The sequence below is a fragment of the Podarcis cretensis genome (genome assembly GCF_951804945.1).
Source record: "Podarcis cretensis genome assembly, chromosome: 7".
NCBI classification, from domain to species: Eukaryota; Metazoa; Chordata; class Lepidosauria; order Squamata; family Lacertidae; genus Podarcis; species Podarcis cretensis.
Genome location: NC_137176.1, coordinates 7,972,337 through 7,999,827, shown reverse-complemented (window position 1 = coordinate 7,999,827; position 27,491 = coordinate 7,972,337). Strand labels below are relative to the sequence as shown.

The 27,491-nt window shown below is 43.1% G+C and overlaps 1 protein-coding gene across 4 annotated transcripts in view; it reads right to left on the bottom strand.

Annotated features, from left to right (window-relative positions):
• VWA8 (von Willebrand factor A domain containing 8) overlaps window positions 1-27,491 on the bottom strand; it is a 94,441-nt gene that overhangs the window by 32,366 nt on the left and 34,584 nt on the right. For 2 of the 4 annotated variants that reach the window (XM_079983450.1, XM_079983449.1), the window contains exons 17-29: window positions 23,660-23,775; window positions 21,919-22,025; window positions 21,085-21,191; window positions 20,393-20,464; window positions 19,247-19,323; window positions 16,853-16,928; window positions 16,070-16,205; window positions 11,840-11,959; window positions 10,777-10,982; window positions 7,585-7,736; window positions 1,902-2,010; window positions 1,552-1,690; window positions 875-1,068 (exon numbers count right to left, since the gene is read on the bottom strand). In XM_079983450.1, coding sequence (XP_079839576.1) covers window positions 875-1,068; window positions 1,552-1,690; window positions 1,902-2,010; window positions 7,585-7,736; window positions 10,777-10,982; window positions 11,840-11,959; window positions 16,070-16,205; window positions 16,853-16,928; window positions 19,247-19,323; window positions 20,393-20,464; window positions 21,085-21,191; window positions 21,919-22,025; window positions 23,660-23,775 — 1,611 coding nt within the window. Of the gene's footprint in view, window positions 1-874; window positions 1,069-1,551; window positions 1,691-1,901; window positions 2,011-7,342; window positions 7,737-10,776; window positions 10,983-11,839; window positions 11,960-16,069; window positions 16,206-16,852; window positions 16,929-19,246; window positions 19,324-20,392; window positions 20,465-21,084; window positions 21,192-21,918; window positions 22,026-23,659; window positions 23,776-27,491 lie in introns of those variants that run through there. The other 2 variants (XM_079983451.1, XM_079983452.1) reach the window with 2 other exon arrangements.

Here is a 27,491-nt window from a genome sequence, read left to right as displayed (position 1 = left end):
AGATCTGTTGGAACGTAATGTAAAAGTGCTGTCTAAAATGTGTAATATACAGTGGTGCCCCGCAAGACGAATGCCTCGCAAGACGGAAAACCCGCTAGATGAAAGAGTTTTCCGTTTTGGAGGTGCTTCGCAAAACGAATTTCCTATGGGCTTGCTTCGCAAGACGAAAATGTCTTGCGAGTTCCTGCGGGTTTTTTTCCCTCCCCCCCCCCCTTTTCTAAGCCGCTAAGCTGCTTATCCGCTAAGGCGATAAGCCGCTAAAAGCCGCTAAAACGCTAATAGCGCTAATCTGCTAAGCCGTCAATGGGCTTGCTTCGCAAGACGAAAAAACCGCTAGACGAAGAGAATCGCAGAACGGATTCTTTTCGTCTTGCGAGGCACCACTGTACTGTTGGAATAGAAGACAAAGCTTGCAACAAGTCTGTACAGTAGTGCCATAGAATTATCCCTCTCTTGCAGATGTGTATGTGGAGGCAAAGTGGCTTGTCTAAAGGACCCCCAATTAGTTTTTGGACAGAAAATCCCCGGTGCAAATCTTGCCTCCAATTCATAATGCAGTATCTTAACCCCATACTACACCAGCTCTCATGCGGTACAAGGAGCCAAGATTACGGAGGACTGCAAGTGAGCGAGCAAGATGTGTCACAAGCCCAGCTCCTATGCAGTGGGGACACGTTTGGTGAAAACAACAAAAGGCAGTGCCATACACCAGGGGAACGTGTGTTCTCCATAATCCCAACCAAGATGAACTGGATGAGAATTATTTTTGATCTCAAAACTAGACAGGCGTTAGAGCTTGAGAAATATGAGGGATCCCTCTTCCTGGTGCTAACATATTAACCCCAGAAATGGAAATCATGTTGGCTTTTTTTACCTGCTCTTCGTGTAGAACTACTTGACCTTTGAGAGGGTTACCCAGAGGTGCCAATGTCACAAACGGTTGCCATATTCCACCAACAGTCCTTGGGAAGATGTCATACAAGTCTATAATGCATCCATTCTTACTGGCCGGATCCATGACATATAAGGACACAGGATTGCATGTAGCCACATAAAGGGTGTCTTCTGCTTCCGAAAGCGGGAATAAGATACAGATTACATGAAAGCAAACATATGAACAGATTGCTTATAGGCACAGACATTGTTTGCATAAATATATTGATATACAGAATGAGTCTATACAGAATGTAGCAGGTTATTAATAATCCTATATGTATTTGCATATATATGTATTCACATATTATACAAAGGTAAATATGTTAGGTCCAGTCGCAGACGACACTGGGGTTGTGGCGCTTATCTCGCTTTACTGGCCGAGGGAGCCGGCGTACAGCTTCCGGGTCATGTGGCCAGCATGACTAAGCCACTTCTGGTGAACCAGAGCAGCGCACGGAAATGCCGTTTACCTTCCCGCCAGAAGGTTTATAGATCAGAGGGAATAAAAAAAGGTGGCATACAAACTAATTTATATTAATTATGTTCTAGATATCTACACATTCATACAGTTTCTCATCATCACTAAGTAAACAGAAAATAAAAATTATACGCTACCCTGCGCCACAGCAACATCGCACACTAAGTTAACTTCATTCAAAGGCAGCGACCAAAAGGCACGTTCTTCTGTAAAGCTCAGGGATCTGGCTTCGTGTCTTTCCAGCGGGAATGCCTGCACATTTAAGTACATTGGACCCTAAAAGAAATATTATTTATATTTTGAATTAGACACATATGCGGGCACCAAAATCTTTTAAATGCTTAGGGCCTCTAAGAGTCTTAATCCAGCCCTGGAATTGGCAGACTACAAATTGTGAATACTTGAAAAAATCCTGTATGACTTTAAAATCCTGGAAAATAGGGTATGCTTACAGTCAACATTAAGATTTATTTTTTTTAAATCTCACCTTTATATCTATGTGATGTGTTTCAGTTGGGCACAAAAGTTTCTGCTGTGCATTACCCAGCTGGCTGGCTTTCCAGTAGCCCATTAATTTTGCACCTGGCAATGGCAACCTGCCGAACAAAGAAACTATTATTAATTTGTTTTTTTTTAGATAGCTAGATAGCTAGATAGATGGTAGTTTTCAAACATTTACAGATAACAACAACAAAGAGAACAGAGGAACAAAACAAAACCAAAATCAATGTAAGAGGGAAAATGCAAGTTATTGGCATCTGAAGTGCCATGAATGCTAACCCACCCATAACTTTCTCTTTTTAGATGGCACCTCATCTAAAAATACATTTCTGAGCTGAAAAGTTTCCTTGTTAACCTGCCACAGAATCAGCAGTCTTAAGATCTCAAGGAAACAATTCAGGAGGAATCCCACTGAAACTTATGCTCTGTGAGGGAAAGACTTGGAAACCCAAATGGCCTGTGCAGTATAAGCTGCGTCCCAACATATCCAGAAACACTTTGGCTGCACGGAGGCCACAGGTCTGAATGCAACAACTGACAAAGGAAGAAGGAAATACATTTCTAGAAAATGCAAACAAGTTCTGCCAAGTAAGAGTTTAAAGAGGCAGCCAAGTTGGGTTCTTTTTTGGTGTGGGGTGGGAAAGATAGGGAGCTGACAAGATCAAGGAGAGACTAGATAAAAATACAGTGGTACCTCGCAAGATGAAATTAATTCGTTCTGCGAGTTTTTTCGTCTTGTGAATTTTTCGTCTTGCGAAGCACGGATTTTGGAAAAGCTTCAAAAAATCACCAAAGTCTTCAAAACCCCCCAAAAAGGCTACCACACCGCGTGCTGTGAGTTGCTCCTCAAGCTCAAGTCGCAACTGCACCCCATGAATGCACCCTGGGTATTAACGGTTTTAAGAAAAAGGAAACAAACTTGCAAGACGTTTTCGTCTTGCAAAGCAAGCCCATAGGGAAATTCGTCTTGCGAAGCAACTCAAAAAACAAAAAACTCTTTCGTCTTGTGAGGCATTCGTCTTGTGAGGTACCACTGTAATAGGAAAAGTCCTCTATGCCAGGGCTGCCATACGTTTGGAATTTCCCAGAGATAGCTGGGATCTGTACATCAAAAATGGCGTCTGGGTGGAATGTTTGAAAAGCAGCACGAATGTCCAGGAAAATCTGGTGTATGGCAGCCCATATCAGAAGTGTTGATATATATATATATATATATTTGGTATTTTCCTTTTTAAAAAAAGGTAAAAAAAGGACGCTTTTTTGGGGAGATTTTGCAAAAAATTGAAATATGGCAACCCTATCGTATACAGCTCAGCCCATTTTCATTAACTGCCATGACTGATGAAGTATTCCCATTTAACGGCTGTGTCTCCCACAGAAGGTGGTCTCCAAGCATTTCCTGCCTGTCACGGAATGCAGTCAGGGCATAGAATCGGAGCGGACGAGGACACACATTATCTTAACACATTAGTTAAGACAATGCTTGTTAAACCTGCCAGACTTCCAACATTATGACTGTTAAAGGTCAAGGACTCCTGACAGTTATGTCCAGTCGTGAATGACTCTGGGGTTGTGGCACTCATCTCGCTTTACTACTAAAACATCTAACAATGCAAACTTGACTCTGAGGGGCAAGTGTTCCTTTTCAAACAAGTTTTATGAGGAAGCAGGGGGACAGTGGGCTTACTTCATAGCCCAAAGATCACCAAGATACCAAGGAGCCACTTAGGGGAAGATGATGCTTGGGAGCGATCATGTCAACCGCCCCTTCCATATTGTCATTTCATAGGGAGGTCAGCGCTTTGACAGAATCGTTCAGGAACACATCAGTTTCTGAGGGGAGGCCCTTCAAACAGGCCCACTTCCCTTACTGGCAGGAATTGCCACTACCAAGACAAAGTTCACCAGACCAGGTAATGGTCCAAAAATAACAAGGGATTGCACTGTATTCCCTCATTTTCAAACCATCCCTCACATCACTCAAAGGTGTGCCCTGCCTAATCTGTTGGTCCAACAGCCACTTGAGACATTCCCATGGTTGTCATGGAGGACATGAAATTTCAAGTCAGCCCAATGGCAGCCTCTACAGGGACAATGGAGTCATGCAGGACAACTGTCCCAGGGTCCTCTAACACCATGCCAGGGACACCTTGTCCAGCTCAATTTCATTACAAATTCATTATTCTCAGACTTCTGGGGAGGCATCATGGCTGGTTAGCCGTCTCTGTTGAGGCTCTATCCTCAAAGATAATTAAGTGGTGATTAACGATAGCTACTGTCTCGTATTAACTCTGAGGAACAGATATAACAGGGATTATCTTCCAAATGTTCTGGAAGGATTGCTCCCACCATGGGACCAAGAAATCTTCAAGGAACCCAAACGGTTGAATTTTACTATAACACCACTTAATAGCCCTAAAGGTCAGCCTCTAGGGCAAAGATAATCAAAAGATCCTTTCTTCAATTATTTCTGAAACTCCTATAAATTACTACTATGGCTATCTCTCTGCTGGTTGAAATGTTCATTTGAAATACAACCCAATAGCTGGCTTAAGAGGAGATGCCATTAAGGGGCTGTAAACAAATAAATCAAAAAGCATGCTCTTATTCTACATACCAAAGAAAGTTTTTCAAACAGCTAAGAGATTCTCCAACTTTGAGAAATTTTCATCTTGTTTTGTTCTAGTCTTAATCCTGTTTTACTGGTGAATGTGTTGCTTTGTACTGTGAAACTACATGGCTGCTCCCTGTGAGAATGCAATGTTAGAAATGCAACTTCCTGCAATTTCCAGATAAGCAAGGACTGTGTGAGTTTCTGAGAAAGCACTCATACTGGTGAAAATGTTGACAAATACTGCATTGACTGTCGCAGTCGTGCAAGAATTATTAAATGAGCAATTAAATGAAATAAGAGTGGAGCTGCATAAAATGTTAAATGTTAATTGGGTAACACTGAGGCTGGATAATATATACAGCCTTTGGATAAAATACTGCTGGAGATTTGCCAGACCAAGAGAATGGAATGATATAGTTGAAGGCAAGGGATGATGAAAGTGAGAGGACCTCCACACAGGTGCCTGGAGGAACGAAGCAGACAAGTGCTGGAGCTATGATGTTGGAGGAGGGGAAGGGGTCCATGTACAGTGGGGCCTCGCAAGACGAAAAGAATCTGTTCCACGATTCTCTTCGTCTAGCGGTTTTTTTGTCTTGCGAAGTTAGCCCATTGACGGCTTAGTGGATTAGCGCTATTAGCGGCTTAGCGGCTTTTATCGGCTTAGCGGATAAGCGGCTTAGCGGCTTAGAAAAGGGGGGGAGGGGAAAAAACCCGCAGGAACTCGCAAGACATTTTCGTCTTGCGAAGCAAGCCCATAGGAAATTCGTTTTGCGAAGCACCTCCAAAACGGAAAACTCTTTCGTCTAGTGAGTTTTCCGTCTTGCGAGGCATTCGTCTTGCGGGGCACCACTGTATGGAAAGACTAAGAAATATCCTGAGCTGGCAGAGATGAGTTGAGAACGAAAGGATTCTGTGTACAATTTGGAATAAATCTCGAGGGGAAAGCTACTTACTCTTGTAACACGTTTGAGAAAAGAATGGAAAAGGAGGAAATGGAAATGAAAACTCCTCTCTCTATATATATATATATTTTAAAGGACTGAAAACAGTGGCCATCAGGAAATGGGACTGGAAGATATGGATTTGGATGTGAATTAATGATTATACAATAAGTAAATAGCTATCTATTATTGTCTTAACAAATAACCATAGTGAATAAACCCTTGAGGAATAAAAAACAAGCACTGAATGTTTCTTAATATTGGAGATCCAGTTGTGCTGTCAGACTGGAGGAAGACTACTGCTGACTTTTATATATAATAGCATAATAACAATTGGGGAACCTCTTTTGGACTTCTTATCTGGAAGGAAAAATGAATGAACTTGAGATGCCCAGACTGAAGGCTGGAAGAATGTCACTCAGCAGAGGGAGGAACAGCTGGATAGTATCCTGGAGTAACTATTTTGACTATTTTGAAGAACTCTTGTATATATAACTGGCAAATGGGTAGTTGGAAGTCGCTTTTCCTTTTCTTCTGGAAGAAGTGTCGCCACTGGAATTCATTGCTCCAAACCATGCTGATCTGGGCTCAGGCCAGCATAACATACCCCAGCTTCGACCCTAACCATATTCTGTGCCAGAACTGTACATATGAAGCTAACAATGGAAAGAGAGGTACCGTAGTTCCCAAATGCTTTAACAATATTTTTGCACCCATATAGTCTCTCAGAGATCCAGATAACGGTCCCAACCGTAAGCCAACATTCACTTTTGCTTCTAATATTTCCTTGCCCTCAGTAATCCTTGCCCCAACATGCCTTCCGCCTTGCAGCTATGAATAAAATACAAAGAACTGCCTGGCAAATGCTGGATGTTATGTTATGTGCAATGAGCACAAACAGTCCCCATCGTCTACGGCCAGGAAGGAGAGCAAATCCAAAGTTTTGTTTTGGATTACATTAACAACTGTAATTGATAATGAATAAATAAATGTAACTGCTAAATTATTGACTGGAATGAGGCAACATGAACCTATTTCACCAATTTTAAAACAACTTCACTTGACTACCTGTTTGTTTCTATGCCCAATTCAAGGTGCTCCTTTTAATCTTTAGAATCCTCATTTTAATTTAGGCATGCATTTCAGATGGTATTTACTAACTAACTAACTAACTAACTAGCTAACTACCTGGCCCTTCACCTAGGCAGTTTCCATAAAAAACAATTTGCCTAACACCAGTGGTTTGTATGTATAAAGGGGAATATTTGTTTTTCTATAAATGGTTTTGGAAATTGGTTTGCAGTGCGATCTTATCCATGTCTTCTCAGAAGTAAGTACTACTGAAATCAATAGGGCTTACTCCCAGGTAAGCCGAGATAGGATCACAGCCTTAGTAGTTATGACACATAAATTATGTGCATTTATTATACTCATTAAAAATACTGCCTGAAACCAGAGGACGGCCACCAATATCATGAAGCAAACTGGATGGCCTGTAAGTAGTTTGTGGAGTTGTGGTTTTGCAAAGTACATGCCAAACGTCTGATGATGGGAATAAGTAATGAGATGCTCACTCAAGAATAATTTACTCTTTGGACATGTTCCACAAAGTATTTTGAAAGATTTGTGCAAAGATAGGGGCTAACATATTTCCCCACTATTGATAAAAAGAATTTGGATTTGCTACTAATTATGGACCACGTGACCCGGAAGTGTCTCCGGACAGCGCTGGCCCCTGGCCTCTTAAGTGAGATGGGCGCACAACCCCAGAGTCTGTCAAGACTGGCCCGTACGGGCAGGGGTACCTTTACCTTTTACCTTACTAATTATGGAAATAAATTGCAAAATGATCATTCAATGAAGAGAAACCGAGAAGAACAAATTTTCCCCTTTATTGGATTCATTTAATCATACAAATCATCACTATTCATAATATAATACATTCACAATTTACACAAAATGCTGTAAACGTGCATAGTTAAAATAGTATAAATTAATAATAGTTCGATAATGTATCAATCTGTTTTCAGGAATTAGCAATATTTGCTTCAAGCATTCAAGGCAGACAGGCTGATCTTAACTAGCAGCAAATATACAATGTATGTTAGTCTTACTCCTTAGCCAGGTGTACATTGGTGGGTTTTGCTCCAATTGGGATTCCATGTTTATGCAGAGTCCGGATTAAAATCTCACGCATTTCGTTATTGTAGGAGTCAAAATCAAATACATTTCTGACAACGTTGGCAAGCCCTTCTGTTGGAAATTTCTACAGAGAGGGAGAAAGAGGGAGAAGAGCACAAGATTAATGAGCTCCCCACGGACCGAGATGCAAGGTGTCACAGGTTCTGAGATGCGCAAATGGAGTTCTAGGTAAGCAGGCGCAACTCCACGCACTGAGATTCTTTGATAGGGATGCACATTGCAAGGCTGTTTCATACACTGAAGTGAAGGCCCATTGCTGGCATCTGTCCGTCTCGAGAGACAATGGGAATGATCGTCTGGGGGTGAAGTCAACTGCATTAACAGCACTGAAGGGACATCTCTGGGCATATGCCTGGGTGGTGTGTATGGAGGTTCTGGGCTGTCAAGACGGCAAGGCTCCCCTCTCAGCCTCACTGATGTGGTCCAAAAGAAAGCAGAGCAGTGTGTTTGGCACTGGTGGCCACAGGAGAAAGCAGCTGGCAAGCACCTTCCCATTACGAAGACAGCTCTGTTGAAAGCCTCCCTCCCTCCAGCTACTGACTATCACATCTCCGCTAGGTAGCCTCCCTGACTTGCTATGGACTTCGGTTGGTCACCTTGGGACCTGGTAGGAATTTTTTCCAATTGGTAATTGGCATATACAGCCAGTTGGTTTTTCGCCTACCTCGTAGCAACTCGTCACAACTCCTCAGTATTGGCGGTTAGGCATTGGCAAGGGAGGGTTAAGTGGATGAGAGGGGGGAGGGAAGCGCCATCGCCTCCCCCACAGAAAAGGGTAGTCCGATAAAGGACTCCAGGGGGGCGTTGCTCTGTCCGAAGCCTATGGAGGTGTGGGCCCACGGCACGCCCCCAAGCGGTGACTCTGGGGGAGTTCCTAGTTGACGTGCCTCAGCAGGACTCCCCCTACTGGTGGTTAACCCATGCCGGTCTTCATGCAATCGGGCTGGAGCCGGCTAGTCGATAGGGCCAATGCCTAAGCCAATACCGCTCATTCCTGTAATCAATAAAGTTGTGGCCTATTTCGCCCATTAACCTTATATTCTGGTGTCCTGTGTCTTTATTTCTTCCTGGGTGGGGGCGGGAAGTCGCCACGCAACCAAGACAGCTCTGTTGAAAGCCGCCCTCCCTCCAGCTACTGACTATCACATCGCCACGGCCAGTGTGAGAAAGCGACAAACCAACAACAAACAACACAAGCAACATGATGACCAGTATGCTAGGTAGCACTGCAATTCTTATTGCATGATATACATAATTTAGTACAAGCGGTAAAACTTTTTAGGCGTTCATGATGCCGAAATAGTAAGTGAATAACAACGTAGGACAGTGTTCCCGGATAAACTGACTGTTTTACTGGAATCTTCTTCAGCACAACCCATAGATGAGAAAAATGCACAAAGTTTTACTGCTTAGCCCACAGGATAGCATCTATTACTATAGACTTATTATACTTCTACAGACTTTCAAAGATTGACAGAGGTGTGTTCATTTGATTTCAAATATATTAGAGAATTTACAGGTGTACACATTTTGTTTTTGTTGTACTAAATTATGTATATTATGCAATAAGAATTGCAGTGCTATCTAGTATACTGGTCATCGGGTTGCTTGTGTTGTTTGTTGTGTTAAGTTTGCAACACAGGGGTTTGTTGTTCTGTATTAGTGAGAGAAAGCCTTCCGCTGTGGAAGCTCAATGATATGCTGAATAACGAAGAACTCCTTCCCAAGCTTCTTTTTTACCTCAGCCCTCCCAATCCCTATTCCTCTGGGGTCAAGCCTAAGAACATGGGATTATCTCATTTCTAATATTCATAAACTGCTCTGGAAGCCTTTGGCTGGAAAATGGGTAATAGGGTTTATTATTTCATTCTGAACAAGCTACAAAGAGCACAGGGAAAAAGCCCCATTGATCATAGCTGGCCGGACTTCTGAGAAAATATGTAAAGCACTGGTTTTCAACCAGTGTCCTGTGGCACCCTGGGGGGTGATTTAAGGAACGTTCAGGGGTGCCCCGGGGGCATCCTTTCATTAACTTGCAGCCCATATCTTCCTGAATTATCTCTCTCTTTCTCGCTAAGCAAGATTCAGGGGAGCCCGCAGCTTTAACTTGCAGCCCATTATCTTCCTGAAATAAAACAGCAGCAAAAAAAGTGGAGAAACACTCTTGCATAACTGTTTTATCTTCTTAAAATCTCTCCCCCCCCCCAAAAAAAAAATCCTCCCCAGCTTCAGTAACTAACAATTCCTTAGTTTTATACAGAGGGCTTGAGAAATGCAAGAAAATAACAGGGTAGCTTTATTTTGCGTGTGCCCAGATGTGTGTGTATGTGCTTTGCTGGCATGTGGCATCTGGAGGGATCAGACGTTGCTTGGGGCTGATAAGCTTAGCAACCCCTATCTTATGGGCTTGCTTCCACACAGACGTGGCATGTCTACAAAGCGAATAATAATAATATAATAATAATTTTTTATTTGTATCCCGCCCTTCCCCGGCCGGGGCCGGGCTCAGAGCGGCTAACATCATAAAAACAACACAATATGCAAAAAAACAGACATCAATTAATTAAAATACATCTTAAAATTAATATAGAGTTAAAATCTGGGCAGGTGACAATTATCAAGTTGGAATTGAGCATGGTTTTATACTTGCCAGGATCAACTGTTTCCACTGATCATACAAGGACCTGTGAGCGGGTTGGGGCCCTCCTTCGGGCTTGTTTTATACAAAAGAAAGTCAAACTGCACCCTGCCCAAAGGCCTGGCGGAACAGCTCCGTCTTGCAGGCCCTGCGGAAAGATGTCAAATCCCACAGGGCCCTGGACCTTTATATACATAGGAAAGGAGGAATCATCTGGGCACATTTTCTCTTGAGTCAATCAGATTAAGGCCTCTGCTGGACTTGGGTTATCCACGACTAACCTAATTTCACTGCTTTCACTCTGGAACCAGCCACAGCCATTAAAACCACTTAGATGCTCCTACAAACATTTTAGGCTTTACCAATTTCAATCTACTCTTCCGAACGGTTTTTGCAAGTTAAATGTCAATATTTATCAGTGGGTCTGTTCCAAATCGCGCCAGTAGCAGGAATGTATATACTGTACCTGTAAATGCTTGACTAGATTCACTACTTCTCTCGTTGAGTAAGGATAATTGATAATTCCTTGGTCGGCCAAGCTTCTGAGCTCTCCAAAAGCAGCCACCAGTTTCTGCAGGACTGGCTCAGGAACCGCAGGCCCGTATTGTCGAAGCATTGCAAGCTCAGAGCTTGGTTTGGGGTTATCAATTGCATGGCAGCTAAAAATATCTCCTGGAATAAACAAGCAAGGAATGGAGAGTTGTGGAAAGGTTGTAGCATATAGTAATGGAAACCCTGAAGCTATGCAAACTCTACAAAGCCAGGTGTTGTTGCCTCGGTTGCATTCCTGGACTGGAGGCGGAAGTCTCCGCTGAACCTTCAACCATGTTGCCCCTTGTGCTATTCAAAGGGGTCTTTATGGCAAACGGTCCCTCCAGATACCTATTGCCCAGCTTCAATGCATCTTCGCGTATGGAAGTTCGCCAGCTGCTGAGTGCTCTCCTCAGTGGAGAACATAATCATTCAGTCCTCCACTTGAAAGTAGCTCAGGCAGAAAGGCTGGGAACAGATCCTTTGTATGAGATTTCCAAGAGCTAGCACCAGAGGAGATACTATGAGCTTTCAGCAACCTGCTGCCCTCCCAATGGGGTGCCAACTTCCATCAAACCTATCCATCACCGAGGAAGGTTGGGGTACAGGGACCCATAACAGTCACAGAATGCAAGTATTTGGACCCCTTCCTCTCATCCCAAATTACCTTATAACAATCCAAAAAACATAGTTCTTCTTGCTAACATTCTGAAAAAGTATGTTCTGCCATGTGCTTAGCCAAATACTTTAAAATTCAAAATCCCTTATTTTATGCAGCCACTTTCCTGAAAGAGCCATGTGTAATTCTCTTCCAAGTGGAGGATGAGAAAATGACTGATACAGTCTCCTATCTGAAAGGCTGAACAGATTTCTTAAAAAACAGCCTGTTTCCTGTGTATCTTTTATATCAGGAGGACGAGTAAAGCAAAGCTTATATTTTCCATACTGAAGTCTGTAGAAAACACAGTTGTTGGTGGTTTATTAAGCACTGCGCTTACCTAGTGTTCCAAAAAAGTCATTGCCCAAAAATGGAAATCCAGGTCTGTTTGCTAGAACGATCATTCTAAAATCTGGATGAATTACCACCACATTTTCTCTTCCACTCACACTAGCAGAGTCTAGAAAATACATATAATTGAATTAATATTTTCAACTTTACAAGCATTGTTCAAGTAACAAAATTCATGCCCACTGAAAGGTTTTAAATAATCAGTATACAGTGGTGCCTCGCAAGACGAAATTAATCCGTTCCGTGAGGCTCTTCGTATAGCGGTTTTTTCGTCTTGCGAAGCAAGCCCATTGACAGCTTAGCGGATTAGCGCTATTAGCGGTTTAGCGGCTTTTAGCGATCAGCTGATAAGCGGCTTAGGAAAAGGGAGGAAAAAGGGGAAAAAACCCGCAGGAACTCACAAGAAATTTTCGTCTTGCGAAGCAAGCCCATAGGGAAATTCGTTTTGCGAAGCGCCTCCAAAACGGAAAACCCTTTCGTCTAGCGGGTTTTCCGTCTTGCGAGGCGTCCGTCTTGCGGGGCACCACTGTATATGAAATGATCTGCTTAACTCTACAGTGAATATAACCCATTATCATTAAAAAATTGCAATAGAATACCCCAAAAGTACAAAAATGTATAAGATTATGCATTTTGTTAAAAAAACATTTAAATACATATTTAAATAAGAATTTTCATACAGATTTTTAAAAAATACTTGGTGAGTAGTGAATGACCACATGAAAAATTCATATGAACCATAAGCATTTTGATTCATCTATCCCTACATTTCCCTTGAACAATGTGTTACATTTCACAATTATTTAAATTTTACTGATTCTACAGCCTTCTCTCCTGCTGCTAAACTATTCCATTCAGTTCAGTCTAGAGAAACTCAACAGTTCAACTCATTCTCTTAATAAAAATGTAGAGGATTTCACCTTTTCCAATCCTGCAGGCCCACACCAAGAAAACTTACAACAAGCTAACTCTCTTTATTAACACTCTGATCTGAAACATTTATTTCCATGGAGGTACAGATTGCAGCTATAACAAAGGCGGCATTTTTTCATCTCCGCCAAGCTAAGCAGTTGGCTCCTTATCTCTCTCGCCCTGACCTAAGCCACTGTGATCCACGCTATGGTCACCTCCAGACTGGATTATTGTAACTCGCTCTACATGGGGCTGCCCTTGAGACTGACCCAGAAACTCCAGCGGGTGCAGAATGCCGCAGCGAGACTCCTTACGGGGTCTTCGCTGCGAGATCACATTCACCCGGTGCTATACCAGCTGCACTGGCTCCCGGTGGAGTATAGGTTCAGGTTTAAGGTGCTGGTTTTAACCTTTAAAGCCCTATACGACCTAGGGCCCTCGTACCTACGGGACCGCCTCTCCTGGTATGTCCCACAAAGGAACTTACGGTCTTCAAATAAAAACATCCTGAAGGTCCCAGGCCACAGAGAGGTTAGGCTGGCCTCAACCAGAGCCAGGGCTTTTTTGGCCGTGGCCCCAATCCGGTGGAATGCTCTGTCACAAGAGACTAGGGCCCTGCGGGACTTGACATCTTTCCGCAGGGCCTGCAAGACAGAGCTGTTCCACCAGGCCTTTGGTTGGGGTTCAATCTGACTCCCTCTCCCCTTTCATAAGAACTTGCATAAAAGTGGCCTCCCAATTTTTCTCACAGGCCCATATAAGTTCAGCACAAACAGTTGGGCCTGGTGAGCATTTAAGGTTCCCAACCCTAATCTGTGAGTTGCCATCTGATTGGATTTTATTCTGATCCTGATCTGATTTGAGGATGTATTTTAATTGATTGTCTGATTTTATGTTAATGTGTTATACATTTGATGTTAGCTGCTCTGAGCCCGGCTTCAGCTGGGGAGGGCAGGATATAAATATTATTATTATTATTATTATTATTATTATTATTATTATTATTATTATTACTATATTATTATTACTATATTATTATTATTATTATTATATCTGACTATATAATAAAACTAACATCTATGCGGCTGCAGCACAGTTATCACCACAGTCCAATATAAGCACTTCTTTGTTAGACAGGCGCACCTGGTTACAGTTTTTTAGCTAACCAATATGCCACTGCTCTGAATATAGCTGAGGTTTTCAACCTTTTTGAGTCCGCGGCTCCCTTGACCAATTACATTCTTTTTACAGCTCCCTGTGGGGCTCAGGAGCCCAGTTATGTCACCCCTTGCCTGCAGAGCTGGCAGCCTCTCAACCTTTTTTGAAGCACCCCCCCCCCATCGGAACACGCCTGGGGGGCACACGCAGTCCCCGAATGGAGACAAACCTCTCCGGGCATCTTCTGATGAAGCGCAGCCCAGGATGTCCATAAATCTTCAGCACCGGTGCACACCAGCGACACATATCCAAAGATATGTGCACGCTGAATCAGCAGAGTATAGCTGAAACGCAGTGGAGCTTTGGTGTGTGCATTTTAAGTACCGTATTTTTCGCTCTATAGGACGCACTTTTTCCCCTCCAAAAATTAAGGGGAAATGTGTGTGCGTCCTATGGAGTGAATGCAGGCTCCCTGGCTTCAGTGATAGCAACGCGAAGCCTCCGAAGCGCAGAGGGAGCGCTCCCTCCGCGCTCCTTGGCTTCGTGTTGCTTTCGCTGAAACCTGGAGAGCAAGAGGGGTCAGTGCGTACCAACCCCTCTCACTCTCCAGGCTTCAGGGAGAGCCGCCTGAAGCCTTTGGAGCACAGCGGGACCTCGCGCTGCGCTCCAAAGGCTTCGGGTTCCTTTTGCTGAAGCCGAGAGAGCAAGACTCTCCTGGCTTCAGCAGAGAGGGAGAGCTGCGCAGCGCCCCTTCAGCGAAGCGGGAGGAGAAATGCAAGGGGCTCTGTTTCTCCTGCCGCTTTGCTGAAGGGGCGCTGAGCAGAGAGGGGGAGAATTTTTTTCTTCCTGTTCTCCCCCTCCTATTGTCTGGTGCGTCCTATGGTCCGGTGAGTCCTATAAAGCGAAAAATATGGTGTTTATTAAGCAATATATACAGGACAAAGCAATCATGGCGTCCTCTCACTTCTTCTCCAAGAGAGAGAAAGTAAGTAAGTAAGTAAGTACAAAAGTACAATACAGCGGAAGAGATAAGACTGACTTCCGTTCTCATACTTTCCAAGCCTGGAAAGTAAACACAGACATGTGATATAGCAAAACAAAATAAAAAAATTCCTTCCAGTAGCACCTTAAAGACCAACATATGTGATATAGCAGTCACACATCCAGCTGACACCCCCATCCCAAAGAGAGGTGCCTCGCAGAAGCACCATTAGCCTGCGGAACTTATAGCCAGGGCTGCAGCAACGAACAGCTGTGCGAGCCTTTGGGAGGCAGAGACATGAAAGATGAAGGAGGGAAGGAAAGAGGGACAGAGGCCAGTGTTTGCTAATCTCATATATTTCCATTTTAATTCCTTAAGGCAACAATCCTAAGGCATGAGGGGCTGAAAATTAAGAAGGCACGTCTGCTGGACTCTTGCTGGCAGAGTGGAAGTGAGGGGCAAAGGGAACACAATCTGTGCTCCTCTGTTCTTTTTATTTATGGTTTTTTTAAAAAAAAAAATGGAATGAACTCCACCACCATTTGGGATGCATTAATTTATTCCTTGAATAGAGGCATGTTGTGGGACTGGATCCTTTGGATCCATGCATTCCCTAGAATCCCTCCAAATCACCCTGGAAAATCCCCTCTTGAGTTTACTGACTTCAGAGCTCTGACCTCAATAGGGCAAATGGCATGGAAGCTGCTGTGGTGGCAGCGAAATGGTAGCCAGGTCTCCTTTTCTGAAGGTGGAGCTGTCTTTCTGCCTCTGATGTGGCACATCTAATGCCTCTTATGGCCCCTGGGACCAAAGTTTTGCAGAGCCAAGGTCTTTTTCCCAGAACTATTTAAAATAAACTTGCAAGCTATCCAGGCCAAGACCGCAGCACTGGCTGGTAGTACTAAAAATCTTCGTTTCCTAGGGCAATGCATTCCTATTATATAATTATTCTGATATTCTCAAATATACATTAATAATAAGAGACAGAGAACAAGAACCTAATGTACCGTCTGAGTGTTTGCAACCTAAAAGCTTTATTTTCTTTGGTAAACTATATTTAGATAGTAATTAATGACCAAAAGAAGGCCCAAACGTTGGAGAAATGTGCTGTTCATTAATCTGCAACAAATGCAACTGCTGGAATACTGTGTTCAGGGGTTTACTTACTGGCAACAAGGCGCCTTCCATCAGACAGAATCATTTCTCCACTTTCCACCAAGGTTTTCAAAATGCAGGTGACATTTGTTGGGGCCTTGTCTGCCTCGTCAATAACCAGAATGTGCCCCTTTTTGACAGCTTTCACCTGGAAAACGTTAAACAGCACGCGCATTGGAAAAGAAACTGCACAACTCTGGATGCACTTTGACAAAGATATAAATTTACTACCTGTGCATTTGTCATAGAGTTCACATTTTGAGTATTTAAGAGAAGACATTCAATGGATTGTTTCTCTGATTGCTTATTATCAGTGCAGCTGTGGGGAGGTAAGCACAAGCTAAGCTCCACACAAGCAAAGTGGATCTATTGCTTAATGTAAGAGGGGAAGGGGTTTTCTCCACTTCTCCCTGCTGCCTTGAAAATTTGTTCCAAAGGATTGGGGCATCTTCTAGAACAGCATGGAAGCTGATGTGGGACCTGAAGGGGGGAATGGGGAAAAATGCCTCCCCTTCTCTTCTATTAGCAGAAACTTCTGCCAGGTCAAAGGCCATTTCCATGAGAGGAAGAGCAGCGCTGGATTTCACCCATCTTTTTCATTTCCATATTTTTCAACTTACAGTGGACCCAAAGGTAACGTAAGCCAAGGTTTTGAGGGCTAGAAAACTTACTTTGAAAAGAAACAGGGCATTCTTAGATTTGTAATGATGTATTTCACCTCAAGATAAGGACTTGGACCCATCAATGAATTTTAGTGAAGAACTCATATATTCAAATGCACAAATGTGGACTTACTAGTGGAGAATCCTCATAGACAATATGACCATCTTTAACCGAAGGCTGAAGCGTAAGACTCTGCACGGTCGTGTCTCTAAGATAGCAAAACATGCACAAGTCAAAAAGGGAATTAATTTATTCTTATTTCAAAATATCAGACTCCATTTTACACTAGTAACAGCACTGAGCTTTACGGAAAAATGCTTTCATCACAAAATTGGTGTGGAAAAGGGAACCAAAGTTAGTCTTATCAGGGAAGTTATACTCTGTTTCACCACCTCGAGATGATTTTTCAGTTAGCAGTCCCTGGTTTGAATGAGTAGAAGAGATCATGCCATTCAGCATTATTTTACAACCTTTGAAAGCTTTAATCCCTTTCCAGTCAGAATATTTCCACTCCAATGCGTTGTTTAGAACACACAAGTTTCAATTTTGCAAAGTTGCCCCCTCTCCCCTGGTGTTCTCCATACACAATAAACCTAGAGAAACAGTTTTGCTTGTCCATGCATGTTTTTTATGCCTAGGTTGCCAAGATGACACAAAGGGCTTCAGGGACGCCTGCTTTAACTTTGGACAAACCCCAAATCCTTCCAAGGCAACCTGTCTCAGCTTGGAATTCATCTAATGCACCATCCTGTTCAACATAGAATCAGAGAATTGTAGAGTTGGAAGGGACAACAAATCATAGAATCATAGGATCATAGAGTTGGAAGAGACCACAAGGGCCATCGAGTCCAACCCCCTGCCAAGCAGGAAACACCATCAGAGCACTCCTGACATATGGTTGTCAAGCCTCTGCTTAAAGACCTCCAAAGAAAGAGACTCCACCAAACTCCTTGGCAGCAAATTCCACTGTCAGGAAGTTCTTCCTAATGTTTAGGTGGAATCTTCTTTCTTGTAGTTTGGATCCATTGCTCCGTGTCCACTTCTCTGGAGCAGCAGAAAACAACCTTTCTCCCTCCTCTATGTGACATCCTTTTATATATTTGAACATGGCTATCATATCACCCCTTAACCTCCTCTTCTCCAGGCTAAACATGCCCAGCTCCCTTAGCCGTTCCTCATAAGGCATCGTTTCCAGGCCTTTGACCATTTTGGTTGCCCTCCTCTGGACACGTTCCAGTTTGTCAGATCTAGTCCAACCCCCTGGAAGGCAGGAATCTTTCACGGGAAAACGCGACTCCTCCTCTTCCCACCCACTGGATTGAATAACTCTAAAGAGAGCAAAAGACCAGGACTTTCAGCCATTTTGCATTTGGTTTTTGGTTTTACAATGTGGGCTGCAAAATGGCTGCTTCTGCAGCTTTCCTGAACAGAAGGGTCAAAAGTTCATAATAATGTTCAAGGGGATGTTTTGCTCAGGAAATTCTGCACAGGATGTTAAAAGGTTTAGATCAGGAACGTGGCAATTAGGGGAAATAAAAACTTAACTAACAGAAACTTATTCTCCTTGGGTGATTGGCTGAAAAGGTTGAAAAGGGGAGTGAAAATATTGTTTAGGAGTTGAGTTGGAAAACAGAAGAGGTAATTGCTAGACCTGATCAGCTGAAATGGCTGAATTGAAGAGGAAGGAAACAGGAGAGGATCATGAAGAGACTCAGAAGCTAAACTGAGGGATACAAGTTGATAAGCATTGCTTCACTGAGGGAAACATGCAAGAGCACATAGATCTGGGTGCATTTGTCTCTGTTTATTAGCTATTCATTCTTATGGGTGACTGCTCAAACTATTCAACTCACCTTTTCCTAAAATTATGTTCTAAAAATTGTTTAATTTCTTGTCTCGTTAGAACTTTAAATGCAGCACATTTCCTGTGACCTTGTTATTCACTCCAGCTCTAAATTGCTATATCACTCTATCCAGTACAGTGGTACCTCAGGTTACATACGCTTCAGGTTACAGACTCCGCTAACCCAGAAATAGTTCTTTAGGTTAAGAACTTTGCTTCAGGATGAGAACAGAAATCGTGCTCCGGCGGCGCAGCGGCAGTGGGAGGCCCCATTAGCTAAAGTGGTGCTTCAGGTTAAGAACAGTTTCAGGTTAAGAACGGACTTCCGGAACGAATTAAGTACTTAACCCGAGGTACTACTGTATTGGAAGTAGGTTGGGCCAGCTAAAGGGATATTTACTGGAAGCATCTGTACCATTTCACGAGCCAAGTGTCTGAAAAATCCAGTATAATTTATAGCAAAGCTCAATAAATGAAATAATAAAATTTATATACCAAGTGTACAAAAAAAGCATCAAAGCTGTTTACAAGAACAAAACAGTAAAATGATCAGTAAAAACAGTTAACACTAGCTATTTAAAACATTTAAAAAATGATTAAAATCAATGATAAGCTAAAAACAGGTTAAACAGGTGCCTACCTGATTGTGAAGTCATGTAAAATGACTACACAGCCCCTCTTACCTGTGCAGCTGCAAATACTCTCTTGGTCGATTGAGCAGGTGAAGGAATCTGTCAACCACCTTATTTTTCCCCACACCCTGCAGAAAGGAAAACCATTCCATTCCTTAACGGCAAATTAATGCAACAGGATTAAATATTCTTTACAACCAAGGAAAACCAAACCCCAACCATGGAAAAATGATTAACAAAAAGCAGTGCTCGTACTGTATGTAGAAACAACATTTTTTTTTAGGCCTAGTTTGCACAACACAGTCAATAATGGCTTCCTGGGACTGTGGGAACATGCTCACTTCTGGAGAGGAGATCTTTCCCAGCACCTGCAGTAGCTAACTCAAGGTTTGGCTTTGCACTGTCAGCTGAAGCTGGGCTCATAGTAGTTAAGGACTTCCCTTGCAAACAACGAGCTGTAGGTTTGTCCTCAGCTACCATTCATGATGAAGGAGGAGAGCCCAGCCATGAGCCTGGGTTCAGATAAGTAGACTAAAGGTAAAGATAAAGGTACCCCTGACCATTAGGTCCAGTCGTGGACGACTCTGGGGTTACGCGCTCATCTCGCTCTATAGGCCGAGGGAGCCGGCGTTTGTCCGCAGACAGCTTCCAGGTCATGTGGCCAGCATGACTAAGCCACTTCTGGCAAACCAGAGCAGCGTACGGAAATGCTGTTTACCTTTCCGCCGGAGCGGTACCCATTTATCTACTTGCACTTTGACGTGCTTTCGAACTGCTAGGTTGGCAGGAGCAGGGACCAAACAACAGGAGCCCGTTGCAAGGATTCGAACCACCAACCTTCTGATCGCCAAGCCCTAGGCTCTGTGGTTTAGGCCACAGTACCACCCGCGTCCAGGCAGGGGCTTTGCTGCCACACTGCAAAGTAGTGGCTATCTCTTCCCTGGAGCCACACACTTTTTAACACCGCCTTAGTCTGCTTATTTTTCCAAAGCTCATTGTGAGACCCAAAGCTCATTCTGAGGGTAATATTCAAAATAATTTTACATCCTTGGATGCAAGGTTTTTTCCTCATGTACAGTAACAGTGGACTTTTCAGTGTCAGTCCTCTGTCAAATTATCCAGGTCAGAGCTTTCAATAAATACTAATTACAGTAAGACAAAAGCGCACGCTAGCAAGAAAAATTGGGTTGCTCTCACCTGATTGCCTACCATGAGAAGGTGTTCGCCAAGCAAAAAGTCTTTTAGCATATCTTCCATCACCATCATATGCTAGAGAGAAATTAAAACTGCTTTGTAAAACTTGAAACAACTTAGTAATGGCAAGGCAGCAGGAAAAAGTATTCCAGAGCTCTTGAATGTACACGTGTAATTTTTTGTGGTGTTGGTGATGCACAGTGGCCACACTCATTTAGAGAGGCAATAATATATGTTTCCTTTAATTACACATTAATCTATAGAATTTAAGAACTGATGTTGATTGGTTCAGCTACAGATACGTCTAGCTCAGTAATGAATCTATTGAATAATACTAAAACTGATACTGATAATAATAGAGGTATAATAACAGAGGCTGTCCTTAACGCACAGCAGAAAAATGTAAAATCCACTGCTAGGAAGGTGAACTAACACAGCAATGAACGGAAGAAGGAACCTCCCAAGAAACTTCCTATGTGACAAATGGGACTTGAGGTAAGTGAAGAAATTAGGAGTGCCACTTCTTCCTGGAAACAGCCACAGCAACCTTGTTAACAAAATTCTTCGGTGGCGATGTATTTAGCCAGAACATTAGAATAATGTTTGCAGTGTTTTAATCACATTAGAAAAGGATGGCGGAGAAATCTGTTATTAAAATCTTGGCTAAAATTGGTCAGTGAGAGATCAGCACTTACTTGGGTATTTTCATAAAAGAGAACATCAGGCACTTTCATCCTCTCCAAAGGGTTATAAATCGGGATTGTGACTGCCCCAATCTTCAGGGTTCCCGAGTCCACTTCACCTGGAGGTTTCATACAAACCACATATATGCACAACTTTATCCATTCAAAGTGCAATGGAAATATTTGATTTTAGCAAAGTCGTGGAGGTGGGGAACGTAAGATACATTGGGACTTGTCATTATGAAAGTTTGAGGAATTTTAGAACGAGCATCTAGCTAGAGAACATGCTTATCAGGAGAGTTGTGCATTCTAAAACCTGGAAACTATTTAGAAACTAAATACTGTGTAGACATATGATGCCACGACTTGTCTTACATGCTTGTTACTACTTTTAGAGTTACAACAGATCTTCCAGGTAGCAGAAAGGGGAAGAGGCCATGTTTTAGGGAAGTGGGGGAAATGCAGCCCCATGCAATGGCTCACTGGTCAATTTTTTTGGAGGGTGGGGGAAGGAAATGTGGTTCTGAGAAGAAAAAGGTGGTTCTGAGGTGTTTAAAGATCCGAATTGGAGGTCTGCTCTCAGCAGTGAGCTGTTCACTGTGCTTTGCCACTATTCTGGTTGGCCTGACTGCATTTGAATACTTTCTATTTAGCTTTTGGGTTTCCCTTTGCTTAAAGAAATAGCTGCCATAGCAAACCCTCAGAGTACAAGGGTACAAGTACGCAAATGGCATTCTAGGAGGTAGTGAGATTGAAACACCAAATCATGACCTGTTTATCCTAAAGTTCACTTTAACAGAAGAAGCAGGGGGTGGAGGGGGAGAGAGAGAGAGGACCGCAGCTTACAGCTATAGCCTTTCCCCTCCATTTCCAGAGTTTCAGTGGGGCTTGCTTCAATTCCGGAGTCCAGCAGATTTTTATGTAAAGCGGATTTTGCAAGGTTGGGTAAAAACCTAATGAGACAGAAATGACAGAAAGTTAATTTTCGGGTGGGGTGGGGGGAATAATCAACAATATTTGCAATTCTCCAATACAGAGAGACAAGACCATAGTGTGTTGTGGTCCTAGAATACCATCCACATATTTGCCTCAACCACTTCAGATGTGTCTACTGAAATGTGTTTGTGTTTCAGCGTGGATCTTAGACACTATGTCATGGGAGAGCAAACACTCAGATTTCTTATCATTGCTCTAATCCTTATTGCAGCGAAATGCACCCAGATTATAATGAATACATTAGTTATTTAAAACAACACTAGCCAAGACAAAGGTCACAAACCTATTTACTCGGGGGCTGTAGAGCACAGGGAGGGAACCTCCAGTTTACAGACTGATCTTGGCCTGTGAGGCAATTTCCCCCCAAGCCCCACCCTCCTGCCCATCAGGGGACATCACTGGGTGGCATCAGCTGATGGGTAGGAGGGCGGGGTTCAACCCAGTCGAGGTCTGCTTCTCAGACATGTTCCCTGCAAGGCAGCAGGTGTGCCCAGCCAAAGTGAGATGGACTGAACCTCTGCTCACCAACTGATTCTAATATATTAAAAAATCTCCAAGCAGTGTACATAAAAGAAGCAACAGCAGAGAGCTTGAACAAAATATTGCAAAAACACACATTACCTATAGAAACAAAGTTAAAGGTAAAGGTAAAGGTAAAGGGACCCCTGACCATTAGGTCCAGTCGTGGCCGACTCTGGGGTTGCGGCGCTCATCTCGCTTTATTGGCTGAGGGAGCCGGTGTACAGCTTCCGGGTCATGTGGCCAGCATGACTAAGCCGCTTCTGGCAAACCAGAGCAGCGCACGGAAACGCCCTTTACCTTCCCGCTGGAGCAGTACCTATATATCTACTTGCACTTTGACGTGCTTTCAAACTGCTTGGTGGGCAGGAGCAGGGACTGAGCAACGGGAGCCCACCCCGTCATGGGGATTCGAACCGCCGACCTTCCGATCAGCAAGCCCTAGGCTCAGTGGTTTAGACCACAGCACCACCCGCGTCCCAAGAAACAAAGTTACTAATATCTTAATTAATCTCAATTCAATTTCCTTCTGGTGTACCCTGCCTCTCAGCCACCAGGGCCCAAACAAACTCTCAGCTCACCCACTACGAGAAGACTTCCTGGAAACTTGCTTTCTATGGGCAGGCCAGGGTGGGTGGTCCTTGCTCAGGCTGCCCCTCGCTGGGTCCCACTCAGCTGCCCTCTCCACACCCAGGTCTACTATTCAGCTACTCTTTCTGCAACCCTGACATTATTAGCTGTGAGATTATCTGATTGCATTACATGCTTTTAGATGTTTTCAATATTATAACACATTCTTAGATGTTTCCAAATGTTTTAAATGTGCTTTTATTTTATTTTTGATTGTATTGTTTTCTCACTTTTGTATTTGCTGCCTTTGACTGAGAGGAAGCATGGGATATACAGTTAAGAAACAAACACATAATTCTGTCTTCGCCCTTTGATCATCATAAAGTGGAATTCAGTTAAACGAAAAGATCAAAAGCAATATCTGGAAATTTGAGATTGTTAATAAATAATGTATTTGTGTTGTTAAACTAAACACAATAATAATAATAATGCAAAAATATACCTGGAAAGACAAGCTTTATTGACAGCATCATAGAGTCTTTCATCTGGGTACTGAGATAGACGCCGACAAATTCTCAAGAGCTGCCGTGTAGACAAGGATGATGCCAATGACTGAGCCTAGCCAAAGTAAAATTAATTTTATTCACCATTTCTTAATCAGTAACGCAGGAGGAGAACGGCTTAAATCCCAAGCTGCCCACGGTTATGCAACTGACACCAGTGCGCAATTCAATCACGTCTCTGCTGTAAGTGCTATATAACTTGAAAAAATCCACTATCCAAATTAAAAATACCATAAATTCACAGTGATGTCAATTACTAGATCTCAACTGAAGAAGTTCAAGCATCAAGACTTGAGCACTAACATTAGTAGGAGTTCAATATGGGTATGTCTTTAAGTTAACATCTTACATTAAAAACCTGACAGTACCAAACTACCGAAGGCTTTTCACCAAAGCCAGACTAAATGTCTTTCCCTCTGCAGTGTTGGATGGCAAGTTGAGAGGAGTTCCCTACCAGGACAGACTTTGCTCGTGTGCTCAAGACATCGATTCCATAAAACATATTTTGTTGCATTGTGCAAAATATGAGCAAGCCAGGCCTGAACTGATATTACCCTTGCTGGTACCTTTCCGGGAAAATCAGAGGCTCACTATGTCAGGTTCCTACTGGAAGACCGGACAAATGCTAGAACATTAGCAGTGGCAAAGTTTTTATCGGTGGTTGCAAGAACAAATGAGCCCTATATTCTAAACAAAATGCTTGTTTAACCTGGAGGTGGGCTGTATGATTATTGATTTGTAATGGTTTGTTGGGTCTCTGGACCGTAATAAAGATTGATTGATGATTAGATATGGTTAACCAGAATTCCCTCTTAAATGGAATTTGAAATTGGAGTTCGAAGCTGAATAGCAAACTCTGGTTGGCCTTAACAGTGCCAGTTCAATGCTCTACCAATGTCAATCCCATCAAGTGAAGTGAGTGGGGTGGTCTGGCAAAGAGCAAGTACACAATCCCCTAGCCTGCCTCTGAGTCCTTAACTGTGGTTAAGAGATCCCTGGGGTTATGGCAGCATGATAAACTATAAGAACAATTCACCGAACTCCAGATGTTACATGGTGAGTATAGCACAATGGGAACCAGTAAGAAGATAGCAGCAAACATACTGCAGCTTCTCTCTCAAATACCTGCACTAACAGAGGAACACCATTTGTAGCGCTTTCCAAAGCCGTAGTGTTTGGGATAATAATAATAATAATAATAATAATAATAATAATAATAATAATAATTTTAATATTTATACCCCGCCCTTCCCGGTTTTAAAAACCAGGCTCAGGACGGCTAACAGCAAATATAAAACACTGATTAAAATGTGACTTAAAAACAGCATAAAACAGCATATAATACAACATAAAATGCGGCATCAATATCAATAAAATTCAAAAATTCAGGGGTCATTTTGGAGAAAGGGGAAAAAAAAAACCCAGTCAGTAGACATCAAATGATCACCAGGGCTAACTGGCCAAGTTGGTCCTACTAGGGCCAGCAAGGGGAACAGGGAAGAATTTAAATGTGGGGTCCCAGAAAGGGTTTCTTCATAGAAGAGGAAAGGGGAAAAGGGAAGAGAGAATTGGGCTAATTCAAATTGAAGCCCAGGCGGAATAGCTCTGTACAGAGCATTCCACCAGGTCGGAGATGTCACTGAAAAAGCCCTGGCCCTGGAGGAAGATAGTCTGGTTTCCTTAGGGCCCGGGACCTTTAAGCTATTATTATTCATGGACCTTAGGGTCTCTGTGGGACATACCAGGAGAGGCGGTCCCATAAGTACGAGGGTCCTAGGCCGCATAGGGCTTTAAAGGTCAAAACCAGCACCTTAAACCTGACCCTATATATTTGTGGCTTTGAAGAGACACTGAATCCATTTATACAGTTGGCTCTCACTCTCCTCAAACAGCAAATTTGCACTAGTTAGCTTTTTAAATATATATATATAAGTTAACACTGCAAAGCAGAACTGCTCACAAATTCACATCCATTTGTTCTCAGCAAACTTTGCTTTTCTCCAATGGCCAAGATGCAAGCAAATTACAACTATTTATATGAGCATTTTCTAGATGGAACAGAAAGAGACTCTGGAAAATGTAACATCTGGCAGGGACATTCAAGTTCAAGATATAGGTCATGTTTAAAAGCAAGAGTAATTTGTGTATTGAACAGGTTAGCAACCAAGTTCATGCCCTGTCATTATCGCCTTACACAAGGGTAAACATGCATCTGGAACCCTATGGGGGGGGGGAGTGAGCAGCTAGATTCTCTCCCTGATGCTGCATGAGCCATCAAGGATTGTATACCTAAGGCGTACATTTCAACTCGCAGCACAAGAGGGCTATTTATATCTTTCTGCAGATGTCCTGTCACTATTCATCTGTAGGAATCTCCCCTCGGTCCGAACTGTGACTCACTCCTGACGTGCAGGCCTGTGGACATTTTGAAATTTCAAAACGTTATCCCTGTGGAGAGGCCCCACTTTTCAGACTCACTGTATGTCAGAAATCTGTATCTATGTGAAGGGCCACAGAGATTTTCTTTTTAGATATAGCAGATTTGGGTGCTAATTAGGTATTAAATGAATAATACATTGATTTTTTTTTGCCCTTCAAAACTACAGTGGTACCTCGGGTTACATACACTTCAGGTTACATACGCTTCAGGTTACACACTCCACTAACCCAGAAATAGTGCTTCAGGTTAAGAACTTTGCTTCAGGATAAGAACAGAAATCGTGCTCTGGCGGCGCAGCAGCAGCAGGAGGCCCCATTAGCTCAAGTGGTGCTTCAGGTTAAGAACAGTTTCAGGTTAAGTACAGATCTCTGGAACGAATTAAGTACTTAACCCGAGGTACCACTGTACCAGCATCCAAGACACGTAATGTGCAATCATTTCCTCTTAAATGCAGACATAGAATGAATGGTAGTAAAATAATACATTTCTGAATGTTCTGGGGGATCTTCTAGGTCCTAGTTTCACTGGGAATGGCAAAATGCAGATGGTCATCAAAGAGCCCTCTCTGACTGAGGGCAGTCCAATGGGCTCCTTTGTTTTCTGAGGAATTCTGGGTAATGAAGGGTGCTGGATAATGGCTAGAGCGCAGGTGGCACAAGTCTCAATGGGAATCTGATCGAATATAGGTACAAATACACAGGTCAGTGGTGGAAGCAAAGAGAACAACTTCTCAGTCACTATGGCTTCTTGAGAATTGCCCAGTAGGGGTGTTTGGAGCAGCAAATTGACTGGTCCAGACCAGAGCCATATCATTAACGGGCCACTCAATAGACTCCTGTTGAGGTGCAAAGAGTGAAAAATCTTTCAGATCCATGCCTGACTTGATGCCACAATTAGTGGAGGTCTTTGCAGGCTGTGGCATCAGCTTAAGTGGTTCCAGCCTCGGAATGTCTACAGGACACTTGCAACAGTGAGGCAGACTGTGTGCCCTCTCCATCCATGCCCATTAGGGCTGGTAAAATCCAGGAGGGGGATTGGCTGGATGGGTCCAGGGAGTGGATGATGCCCACTCCATAAAGTGGAAGTGGTGGAGCCTCCTGAAGAGGTCCCTCCTGGATCAAGATTATAGAAAACTTCCCCTTTCTGGGAAAGACGGTCAAGAGGGATGTGGCAGCCCAGCTCTTGGCATGCCTGGAGAAAGCAGATCATCTGCACTCATTCAGCCAGGTTTCGGGCCTAGTTTTAACACCAACCCTGTGGATTCTCTCCTGAGTCTCCCAAAGGCACTACTCAGGGGAGGCACTCCTCTTGCCCAAAGGATCACCACCAGA